Source organism: Cyclopterus lumpus, chromosome 15, assembly GCF_009769545.1.
Source record: "Cyclopterus lumpus isolate fCycLum1 chromosome 15, fCycLum1.pri, whole genome shotgun sequence".
Classification (NCBI taxonomy): domain Eukaryota; kingdom Metazoa; phylum Chordata; class Actinopteri; order Perciformes; family Cyclopteridae; genus Cyclopterus; species Cyclopterus lumpus.
Window position 1 is genome coordinate 25,002,069 of NC_046980.1, and position 12,970 is coordinate 25,015,038.

Sequence of the window (12,970 nt, forward strand, 5' to 3'; positions counted from 1 at the left end):
TGTGTCATTTACATGTAACCCCACAAAAGGCAGAGCCATCAGTGTGGGTGTTCGATGGGTAGGTGGCACCTTGCTTGGTAGCTCCTGCCATCAGTACATCAATGTGAATGAGGAAAAAATGACCCGCTTCCTGACTCTGGAGGTGAAGTCCAGCATGGAGGGCAGGCAGGAACCAATAGTTCTCTCTGCAGACCTGACTATCCGTTGTAGTCTGTCTCGGTCCCGTTTGGTGGCCGACCAAACCAGTGATGGAACAGACTGGATGATGGCGGAGTAGACCAGGACCAGCAGCTCCTGAGGCAGGTTGTACTTCCTGAGCTGGAGCAGGAAGTAGTTTATGAAACACTTTATTTACATGATCTGCATTTGTCGTCATGATCATTTGTTTTAGTGAACGGCCAAATGGTAATGATAATGCATCATCTCCTTTCATAAAGGAAGGGCCAGTGATTCATATGCTACAGGTGCTAAGTAAGGAAGCATTGAAGCTCCTTTCCTTTGCATTTAGAGAATTTGACCAGCCCTTATAATGGTGGCCACTTAGTTTCTTCCTGATTATGTCACTCAGGAACCTTCCTAACCAAAAAGGATTATTCAACCACAGCCTGCCTCACCTGCTACGTCTCGTCTGTCAGGAAGTTGGTGATCCACTGACAGGTGGAGGCGGGCACGCTGAGCTGGGAGAGTTTATGCTGAACCTCCGGGATGATGGTGTTGAACGCTGAGCTGAAGTCCACAAACAGGACCCTCATATGTCCCTGGGGAGTCGAGGTGTCGCAGCACATGGTGCAGTCCCATGTTGACTGCATCATCCACCGACCAGTTTGCCCTGTAGGCAAACTGCAGGGGGTCCAGCAGGAGCCCAGCAATGTCCTTCAGGTGGGTCAACACCAGTTTTTCAAAAGGATTTCATGACCACAGACGTCAGGTCTGCAGTCATTTAATCCTGTGATAAGATTAACGTGCTTCATGTGGAATTACTAGCACCACATTCAAGTCAGGATACATGTACATAATGTAATATTAATTACTACAAGGAAAGGATGACTAAATGCTGGATCTTTTAGGCCCTCAAAGCTGCATTATATTACCTTATATAAAGGTTGTCCAATTAGTCAATGATGCATTTTCAGTTTTACTGCTGCCCTCAAGTGGTAAAAAATAAAAATGGAATGCAGGTGTAATTACTCATGGAAAAAGACAAGACACTACAATTCTTTATCCACTTAAGTGAAGTTTATTTTTTACAAATTTATTAACAATTATTTATTTACCGATTTGAATGACTTGCACAACATAGATCAATATTTTTTTTTAAAGTTTTTTCTGTGTCAAATACAGACATTAAACAAAAATATTCAAGATTGCATAGTCTTGAATGACAGATGAGTCATAATGGATAATATGACAATACTTATATTATTATTATTAGTACAATATATAACTGTTAGAATACTTTTAACAAAGCAATTGAATAAAAAACATGCCAAACTAAATCCTGAATAAAAAAATTCTAAAATGGGTTTCAAGGTTATTCATTGATGACCTTAACCATATGCAAGTGGGCACCAACACGTCACAATTCAACACGCGCCATCAAGCCGCAACGTCAGGGATCACAGCAACATTCAGCTGGATGCGAGCGTCCTGCAGCCTTTGCTTTTGGACGCTATTACGAACCCCGTAGCCAAAGTAGATGATCAGGCCTAAGGAAAGAGTTGAGGCTTTCTGCAGTCAATTATTTTTAAATGACACCTTTGTGCATTTAGATCCCTCCACCATCTCCAAATGATACAGAAAACCTGAAAGATTACAAACACATTTCACATTGAGTTGGTCGTTTAGGAGACTTATAGCCTGCATGCCTACCTAATGCCATCCAGACAGCATAGCTGATCCAAGTTTCTCCTCCCAGCTGAACCATCAGGTAGGTATTCATGAGGATACTTAAAACTGGAATTAAGGGTAGACCAGGAACCTACAAATGAAATTACGACAGGTTCAGTATGATGGTACTGTATAGATGTTACACACACACACACACACACTCACACACACACACACACGATCCAACCATCTCCTTTGAACACCACTTCGAGCACATCACAAAAAACGGCTTCTTTCATCTTAAAAACATCGCCCGTCTACGCCCCTCCCTCCTCTTCAGCCGAAGAAACCCTCCTCGTCTTCATCACCTCTCGCCTGGACCACTGTAACAGCAGCACCCGTGCGCTGCCTTCAGTCGGCGTGCTGACTTCAGTGGTGGGTACGGCAATGAATACAACCCTACTTCAAGAAATCCCAAATAAATGTACGGAAATGATCCTCGTTTGTTTTTGGAGTTATGATGATTGATACCCCTTGCATGTCCATACAGGACATATGCAGCTGTAGCCAGCTTACCTCAAAGGAGAACCAACTAGTTTGACTCCGCCCCAATGTAAATACACTATACTCTTTTATAAATACACTGATGGGAGGAGCTACCATGCAAGGTGCGAGCTCCCTATCAGGACTAACCCATAAACCGTAGGTACAGCTAGTGACCAAAAGTTTTAAAAAGAAAAGTTCTCGGAAATGAAAACTCTTGCTTATCAACCCGCGGCCATTCGCTGTCGACCTCTGCAACGTTCGCTAACTGACCCACTTAAGAAGATATCCTCCTTGAAAGTGAAAAGGTGATCCCCAGCATGCATGACATCCTGCCCACCACCCCTTTCGGGTTACCATGAAAGCTGCTTTAGTTGTGTTCTGTGGCTGTCTCCAGATGATACCAACGGCGAGGACCAGTGTTAGCATGAGGACCGAGACGAGCAGCGAGCTCCACAGCTCTCGTCTGCGGAGGGAAAGCAGGCCCTCGGACAGCAGAACGCTTAAAGCGATCACCAGGAGCACTGAGGAGGAATCAGAGCCGTCAGAGGGAACACCTTCACATGTTCAGCACCCTACATTTCATGTGGGTAAAATGGTGAATGAAATTGTGATTATTGATGTGAAACAAAACAAAAAAAGGGTTAAAATAGACGTCATGGGGGAGATCCGTCGAGATAAGTATGCTCGGAACAATGAGAGCTTACTTACAAATAATGATGGTGACGACGTTGACATTTTTTGAGGTGCGGTGGGTGGGTTGAGTTGGAGGGCTCAACAGACCCATCACACTAAAGGATTCTGGCCTACGGACGAGACCAGGGTCTTCTTTGTATCTGGGAGGCGAAAAATACAAAAGCAGCATGCTAAGGTTGTTCTATGAACAAGTTAATTATTTTAGTCTAAAATTCTCTAAAACAAGGGGAAATGTATTTTTCATTTCACTCTGTCTTTCAATCTGATTCCCTGTGTTAATTGATATATGCCCCTCCCCCCCTGCCTTTTGTCTTTGTTAAACTTCAACAGGTGAGGGAGGTGTGTACATTCCTCTGTAGCTTAGTATCACACTAAACTGTAAACCCTACTACTTTTAAATGGTCCAATCAAATACAAAGGAATTGATTGGAATCATTTACCAAACCGATTAAGTTTACATCTAATTAATCCAAGTGTACTTACCTTAATACGAGAATACACACTGCAACAAGGGTATAGGCGAAGATAGTCCCAATTGAACTCATGTCAACGAGTGCCTTTAAGTCAAATAACAGGACCATGAAAGCTGCAAAGAGAACCAAACAATTTAGAGTCTGGGGGAGGCTACCATATTTGGAATGTGGAGAAGTGACGTAGATACATGATATAGGTCCCCTGTAGTGCCCTGTCAATCACCTTGTAGCCCCGCCCTAAAGCATCCCCTGCTTTATGGTCTGTTTGACTCTAAATGACCATAATTTACTAAATGAACATCATGCAGTATTGAAGACTTGAAACTAGAGATTGAGACCAAAAACTAATGTTTACAATGTTTACTGAGGGAATACATCAAGAGAAGTAGAGTCATTTATATAGACTTCTATACAACCAGAGTCGCCGCCCCCTGGTGGTCAGTAGAGAGAATGCAGCTTTAACACATGAAGCATAGACTTCTATACAACCAGAGGTGTCGCCCCCTGCTGGTCAGGAGAGAGAATGCAGCTTTAAGACTCTTCACCATTGCTATCACTACTTTTTACTTAGGGTTGAAAAGATAAGGTGCATCTTGTTAATCAGTAGACAGTAATGTTTCACTCCAATATTTCTTCATCCAGTATGTATGATTGCAATTGGAGTACCGGCAGCTGCTCCTGAAGACAGCGTGGCAATGACGGGGCTTTGCCTGGAGCTCAGGTAACAGAGCGGCTTGAAGAGCAGGCCGTCCCTCGCCATGGCAAAGAGCACCCGAGGCATTGGAAACATCACTCCAAGGAGACTGTGGACACGACACCACCGTGAGCAATGAGAGCGCTCGCCAACACCAACCAGGTTAGACATTCAATTCCATATGCACTAGTGTGAGAGATAGATGACCAGACATTTCATTTTAGATCATGTAAATAGTGATTCATAGCACAAATTACTTCCACTAGCTGCAATTAAGAAATTGTTCTTACTTTTCTACCATGCAAGTAGTAATTCTGCATCCCAACAATGGCTAGGTCATTTTAGAATGGTGGTACAATTACAAAAAAACTCAAGACATGAGATGCCTTATGCATGACTACAGAGCAGTACCTTGTTGACAGTGCACACAGGGATCCCACAGCCACAACGTACTTCGCGGGCTCCCAGCCAACATATTCAAAGGCCACAGGTAGAGGGCTGTGGCCGTCAAGCAGATAGTAGGGCATCATAAGAGTGAGAGCAGCTGACACACCGAAGTAGGCCAAGAAGCAGATTAGCAGGGACACCACGATCCCAAGAGGGATGGCTTTCTGCGGGTTCTGCACCTCCTCCCCTAGAAAGAGCATTTCCATTAGCTGAGTCAATGCTCCTTTCTTCCACTGTTGAAGTCAATTTCACTAAATGTGCTCTCCTCCTTAAAGCAGTACCCGTTGTGGCGATGCAGTCAAATCCCACGAAAGCATAGAAACAGGTCGCTGCTCCTTCCAACGTGCCGTCAAAGCCGAAGGGAAAGAAGCCGCCAACACCAAAGTCAACGGTTTCATTTTGAGTCGTAAAGTTCCTGCAGAGAAATATCAATTATATTGTTAAATGACATTTGTTCCCCATTTACAAATCAGCAGGTAAAACATAAAAGTCATATTATGATCAAGCGCTAATTATTGGATGGCATGGTTACCAATTAACATTAATGTGAATTGATATTATTGCGTTTTACAGAAAAAAAGACCATCATGCTTTCTTAAACATGGAAATAATGAATTATACATTTTGTTCTATTCTATAGTAGAATTGCAAAAAGAAATCATTCATGAAATGTGTTATTTAGTGTATAGATATCATTCTATTTAAAGAATTTTGTTGAGAACTTTACATATTACAATCTACACAGACATAAAACTAAGTCATTAATAAATACATGACGAAAGGCCTGAATCTAAATGTTGACGTCACGGCCTGCAACCCCGTTTTAAAAAGATTAGTAGAAAGCAGACTCATTGCATTACTACCAATATAACTTGATGGCTCACTCATATCTGCACTCATTTGGATTCGCACAGGTTCCACGTTGTCATTTTAAAAAGATATGCAGTGCACAACTCAGTAAAACTCTTTGCCAAATATTTGAACTTGTTGTTTTTCACAGGTCACAAGTGTCAGGTTGATTGCAGCCACATTTAGCAATTTCCTGCTAAATATTGGTTATTTTTTGCACATTTTAATTGTTTTTATTTCAATTTTTGTGCCCATCAAAGCAATAAGAAAAGTACATTTGAAAAACTGAATTCATAAAATTAACAGCACTCAGCAACTCTTGTCAAAGGTCGTCATTTTAAGTTATTAAAGTTCTGTACCGTTAACCATTTGAAAATCAGTGAATATAATAATCATGTTAATGAAGGTGTCACTCTTTGTTTTGGAACTATAATACCAATAATTAAGACGAGGTAAACAGGAAGTATAATGTCTTTCAGTTAGCCACTTTAAATCTATGCCAACTAGCCATTTGTAGTTCCGTTCAGCACACAGTTGTGGGTTACTTTGACACTGGAAAATCAAAACTTGATGATTATGAGCGTCACTCTTCAGTTGTTATAGGAGGAGCACTATTTTGTTGATTTCTATGCAGGACTCATGGACGTTTATTCACAAGGGACATATCCAATGGAAGTATTAGCCTCAGTGAATAACCAAAGATGCATCGTTACATTTAAAAACTATTTAGACAAAAGAACATAACAGAATGATTTAAATCCCAAATTAGCGTAAATGTGTAAAAAGGAAAAGTCTTACTCCATGAGAAGAGTTGCATTCAGGATCGTCTCCTGACTGATGCGCCAGTTGCTGAGGTCTCCTTTAATAAAGCCAGCGATTATGATAAAAACTAACACAAGTACATTCACCACAGTAAAAACGGTGTTGATGACAGCCGACTCCTTTACACCAAACGCAAGAATCCCTGAAAGTAGAAAGAGAACGATCAGCAAATTTCAGCAAACAGAAGATTCTGAATCTTCTTTCACATGAAGACAGATATTACCAGCGAGCAACATAATTAGCCCGGCAGCATAGAAGTCTGGGTATGCAGACAAGCCAGTCGACTCCATCGGGGTATGCTTTTCCAGAGTTTGAGCAATGATGTTGTCTATCAGGTCATCGAAGGTCCCGGTCCAGGCTTTGGCCACACTAGATGTTCCTGAGAAGAACAAAGGAGTCTATTTTCTTACAATCAAAATTCTGGACTATTTACCTTTGTTTGGCTTCATTGTAACATTAACCATTGTTCTAGTTATATTGGAACTTTGATGATGATGATGATGATAATGATGGCTAATCATTATCATAATTAGATGCTTTCAGAAAAGTCTCCCAGTCACAATGAAGATTTGGATGTTTACAAGTTTTAAACTTAATTCAAATTATTGCAATAACTGATGACATGAGCTCAGCATAAGTGGAGGACGTTGTCTTCGTCTAAACATGGATGTTGCCCATGTTGTGGCAATGCAACAAGACGTTGACTTCCTGTCTGTGTAAGCACACAGACTCTCTCATTCAGACATCCCGCAGGCTGAAGCATTCATTTAGAGAAGTTTGTCCACCTGAAACATGTTTAATAGTAAATGGACTGTACTTTTACATCTTTTTTTCCAGTCTTCCGACCACTCAAAGCCCTTCAACATGTCATCATTCACACACACACACACACACACACACTGGTGGCCGAGACTATGGGACCAAGTGTCTTGCCCAAGGACAGGGACTAGAGGAGCCTGGGATCGAACCCCCGATCCTCCGATTGAAGGACGACCCTGCTCTACCACTGACCCAGTGTCACCAAATATCAGTCCAATGTTCACCTTCCTTTTAACTGCTGGGTTTGGTCTCACCAACTCCAAATAAGATAAATTTGTTGATGTGCTGTTTTTTCTGCGGCAAATGAACAGAAGCCTAATCCTGACCCATATATGAAATGTGGAGGAGTGACGTAGAGACATCATATAGGTCTCTGCTGTCGACCGGTCAATCACCTTGTAGCCCCGCCCTAAAGCATCCCCTGCTTTATGGTCTGTTTGACTCTAAATGACCATAATTTACTAAATGAACATCATGCTGTATTGAAGAAGACTTGAAACTAGAGATTGAGACCATAAACTCATGTTTACTGAGGGAATACATCAAGAGAAGTAGAGTCAGATTAAGACCATTAACTCATGTATGGCTCCACTTGGCAGCACTGGTTGTTGCCGCGTGGTGAGAAGCTGGCCACGTTTCAAAAGTCACCATCTTTAAACACGAGACTTAAGCCACAACAATGGTTCAGAGCTACGTCCTTTGCATGCATCCTTCGTTGTGCCCTTTTACTTACCAATGACGTAGGACAGCAGCAGGTTCCAGCCCGCCACGAACGCCCACACCTCCCCCACAGTCACATAGCTATAGAGGTAAGCCGAGCCCGTCTTGGGGACCCGGGCTCCAAACTCAGAGTAACACAACCCGGCAAAGACGGAAGCCACCGCCGCAACCAGGAAGGAGATAATGATGCTGGGGCCGGCCACCTCCCTGGCCACCTCTCCCGCCAGCACGTAGACGCCAGCCCCGAGCGTGCTGCCCACCCCCAGGCCCACCAGGTCCAAGGTGGTCAGGCATCGGCAGAAGTTGGACACCTCGCCCTCGGGCTTCAGAGGCTTCTTTCGTGTCAGGCTCCGAATGAAGCGCAACACTTTGGCACAAGTGGCTCTTAGAAATCAGCATGCATCAATGTAAAGAAACAAAGACAATGAAAGGATTACATACATGTACTAAATGGTTTGGTCAATTGTTTGGACCGTGTCCAAAAACATTACACATGGTGGGTATAATCATATCTTTAAATAACTCCAGAAAGTTCACTCAAAGCAGGGAGGGTAAACATGTTAACTCACATATTACTGTATCAATACAATATTGTTTTGCATTACAAGTTTTCTGAAATTGTGTGTTTGAATATGCAATTGAAGCGTCATCTTATTAAATGTGCTTATTTGGACAACATTTCCACAACAGAAATCTGAACATTGGATAAAGCCAGAATCCAAATGCATCATTTCATTCGGTTTACATCAATCCATATATTCGAACATCTGTCAGCCAATAAACAATAAAAAAAAGTTTGCCATATTTTTAGGAATACAATGGTCTATAGATCTGGCTAAGAAGGATATCTGAACAAACCCCTGAGTGACGACCTTCAGAAGATAGAGGTGAAGTGCTACTGAAGGGGACAGAAAAGAGACTCATTCTGAGAAAAGGCTTTTAAAAGATAAAGATTCCATAGAACAAACGACTAAAGTGGTTAACAATTGAACTAAAAGATAAAATGTACCCCATTGCTTTCATTACAAGTTTTAAATGTTTATATATATAAATGAGACATTATCTTAGAGTAACTGTTGGTGGGTTATTCAAATGTGTTTGTTAGGTGGACTACAGGATCAAAAAGCATAGTGGACCAAAGCTCTGATGAAAGGGTCATGTGGAGAAACATTACCCGCAAGCCATTTCTAAGCCGGTGCGTTCAGACTGATGGAGGCTCCTCTCTCCCTCTGAGCGAGGCTCCTCTCTCCCTCTGAGCGAGGCTCCTCTCTCCCTCTGACGGAGGCTCCTCTCTCCCTCTGAGCGAGGCTCCTCTCTCCCTCTGACGGAGGCTCCTCTCTCCCTCTGACGGAGGCTCCTCTCTCCCTCTGAGCGAGGCTCCTCTCTCCCTCTGACTGAGGCTCCTCTCTCCCTCTGAGCGAGGCTCCTCTCTCCCTCTGAGCGAGGCTCCTGTCTCCCTCTGACGGAGGCTCCTGTCTCCCTCTGAGCGAGACTCCTGTCTCCCTCTGACGGAGGCTCCTCTCTCCCTCTGAGCGAGGCTCCTGTCTCCCTCTGAGCGAGGCTCCTGTCTCCCTCTGAGCGAGGCTCCTCTCTCCCTCTGAGCGAGGCTCCTGTCTCCCTCTGACGGAGGCTCCTGTCTCCCTCTGAGCGAGGCTCCTCTCTCCCTCTGACGGAGGCTCCTTTCTCCCTTCAGCAGCCGGCCACCGGCCTCCTGGTGCTGCTCCACACCTGGAACCAATCCAGGCAATCAGTGCCCTGGGTTGGGAGAGGCCTCCTGAGAGAAGCCATTCGCTTCTATGTGTGTAGGTGTGTCTGTGTGTGTGTATCTGTGTGTAGGTGTGTGTCTGTGGTGTGTGTGTGTATATCTGTGTGTGTCTGTGTGTGTGTATCTGTATGTGTAGGTTTGTGTCTGTGGTGTGTGTTAAAGTTAAACTTCAGTTAAAGTGATTCTTTCGTTTGAAATTGTAGAGACTAATTAAATGACACACAACAAAAAACAAACAAATATAACGAGCATTGGCAGTATTCTTTGATGTCGTGAAAATATAAACCATACAAATGTTCAGCGGGGGTCTCTCCTGGTTTTGTGATGTCTCTAATTCATGTTTCCTGCATTGATGGTATTATGAATATCCAAACAAACTCTTTACATTCAACACACGTCAGCAAATAGGAATTAAGAATTAAGTCTCCAACTCAACATCATATCCTTCTGTTGTTGGGGAATATGAAACAGGCTGAAGAACATTGATGAGGGCATTTATAGGTGAAAAGAGAGTGGAGGTGCAAGAGATTCCCTCAGCACACTATGATATTGCCTGTAATATGCAGGTGATACCACAAGAGGGCAGCAGGAGTATGAATATAAATATAAATGCTGGGCTGTGTCCTGAGTCTCAGCCGATGACATAATCCCTCTGCCAATGAAAAGGATGGAGATGGAGAAGATCGGGGAAGCAATCTGTCTTCTTATGCTTATGAGGCACAGAACGATGCCACACTTTGCAGATACTAATTATGAGTGTTCATTGTATTGAATCGAGAGAAAAAATTAACTTTTTGGCTCCTTTATTTAATAGCCCTGCATTCGTATCATAATAATATTGTGGATAATAGCTCTGCTTCTTGCTCTGTGGAATGTGAGGTATCACCATCTTCACAGATTATTAATCATTCAGCCCCGATGGATGATTATGCACATTGTAATCCTTTAAAAAAAAAGATTTTGCATTCACATGTCAAGGCGACCGGAAGCAATTCTGGTATCAGAAGCGTTGTGGTTTTCAGTTTGTAGTCGCATGAGCGATCACGTTCAAGCAGAATTTGGTTGAATGCAATCCGGGAACCCACCAGCTATCGTCTGACCATGATTTAGATTTTATTGCATTAAAATTAACTTATAAACTGGCTACTTGTAAAACGAACCGGTCGCACACGTCCTCTCTCAACCCAAGATGCTAAACAGACTTAGTGCAGACGGCCAATGGGTTCCAAGACCTCCACATTGGGGTGTGTGTATAGTGTTTAGTGTGGATGACAGGAAGCCAGCAGTGTGTGCATGTGTTGCTGTAAAGTTGTTCTCCACACTATCTATCCGCCCTAATGGAGTGGTATTTGTTAACAGCATATTGACGCAGAGGGTGGATCAATGCTGCTTGTCATTGCTCTTGTGTGTGTGTGCGTGTGTGTGCGTGCAGTGCAAACTTGAAGAAGTTGAGGCCGGTCACCATGGAAACCCATCCCCACCTTCCCTGGAACGATCTCCCATTTGGTGAACCTGTGCCCGGTGGTCCCTGTGAGGTTGTGATAGAGAAGACTGAAGCAGTCGCTCACATAGAGGATTGTCAGGGAGATCTTTCATATCTCTGACCCCTGGCTCTATCAACTCATCATTCCATCAGCTCATCACAACCAGGTCTGGACTCCACGGGGGATCTATCTTGTTGCTGATCGGGGCGTCGGTGTCACGGGAGTAGCCGCAAGAACAGGACCCAAACACTGACGACTTGGGAAAAAAGGCAACTTTATTGCTCACAGGACAAAATATTGAAAATGAGAAATGCAAGCAACTGACTCACACCCGTGATCTACAACGATCAAACAAGACGAACTGACAAAGGGGAATGACACAAACAGGGTTTGAATACACAGGGCTGGTGCAGGTGATTGGACACAGGAGGAAACTATTAGGGACATGGCAGACAATCACAGGGACAGGAAGTGCAGAGAAACAGAGGACACAAGAGATGGGTACTACAAAATAAAACAGGAAACACAACACCTACTTCAGATCCTGGCAGTCGGCCCTCAATTGCAAATCTCCCCGTAGAGTCCAAGCGCCAAAGACTCTGAGACTTCATCATTTCATATCATCTGTTAACAATAAACATTATCCTTTCTTTATCTAACTGGTCTCTCCCTGATTGAAATAGTTCAGTAATGTCTACCTGAGCAGAGAAAGAAGTTAATCTTACCATACTGCTCTGCGCCCATGCTGATAATGCCACCCCACTGCGCCATCATCACCAACCCGCGCTCTGGTTTGCTGCAACAGCATTACTGTTAATCACGGAGTTCCACAAGGTTCTGTGCTTGGACCAATTTTATTTACCTTATATATGCTTCCTTTGGGCAACATTATCAGGAAACACTCCATACACTTTCATTGCTATGCAGATAATACTCAATTATATCTATCGATCAAACCAGAGGAGACCAACCAGCTCGCTAAAATACAAGAATGTCTTAAAGACATAAAAACATGGATGACCTGCAACTTCCTGATGTTAAACTCAGACAAAACTGAAGTTATTTTACTGGCCCTGAACGCCTCAGAGATCAATTATCTGGTGATGTGGTTTCTGTAGATGGCATTGCCCTGGCATCCAACAACACTGTAAAGAATCTCTAGTTATCTTTGACCGAGACTTGTCCTTTAACTCCCACGTTAAGCAAATCTCAAGGATTGCATTTTATCATCTACGTAACATTTCAAAAATCAGACACATCTTGTCTCAAAAAGATGCAGAAAAGCTGGTTCACACGTTTGTTACTTCCAGACTAGATTACTGCAACTCCTTATTATCAGGCTGCTCTAATAAGTCTCTTAAATCCCTCCAGTTGATCCAGAATGCTGCAGCTCGTGTACTCACAAAAACTAAGAAAAGAGATCACATGACTCCTGTATTAGCTGCGCTGCACTGGCTCCTTATAAAATCAAGAATCACATTTAAAATTCTTCTCCTCACCTACAAAGCCTTGATTGGTGATGCACCATCATATCTTAAGGAGCTTGTAGTACCATATTGCCCCACTAGAGAGCTGCGCTCACTAAATGCGGGGCTACTTGTGGTTCCTAGAGTCCTAAAAAGTAGGATGGGAGCCAGAGCCTTCAGTTATCAAGCTCCTCTTTTATGGAACCAGCTTCCACTTTCAGTCCGGGAGGCAGACACAGTCACCTCATTCAAGAATAGACTTAAGACTTTCCTCTTTAATAGTGCTTATAGTTAGGGCTGAATCAGGTTTGCCCTGGTCCAGCCCCTTGATATGCTGCTATAGGCTTATAGGCTGCTGGGGATGT

At 43.2% G+C, this 12,970-nt stretch overlaps 1 protein-coding gene across 1 annotated transcript; it reads right to left on the reverse strand.

Moving 5' to 3' along the window:
* Positions 1–617: 617 nt before the first annotated feature.
* On the reverse strand, positions 618–11,883 carry LOC117744351 (cationic amino acid transporter 2-like). The gene is given in 15 exon segments (XM_034552555.1): positions 618–758; positions 1,621–1,706; positions 1,870–1,978; positions 2,728–2,894; positions 3,082–3,171; positions 3,512–3,652; positions 4,206–4,342; positions 4,645–4,867; positions 4,962–5,095; positions 6,328–6,493; positions 6,575–6,730; positions 7,904–8,274; positions 9,516–9,618; positions 11,118–11,183; positions 11,865–11,883. Coding segments are annotated over 15 exon segments (2,109 nt in total).
* Positions 11,884–12,970: the final 1,087 nt, after the last annotated feature.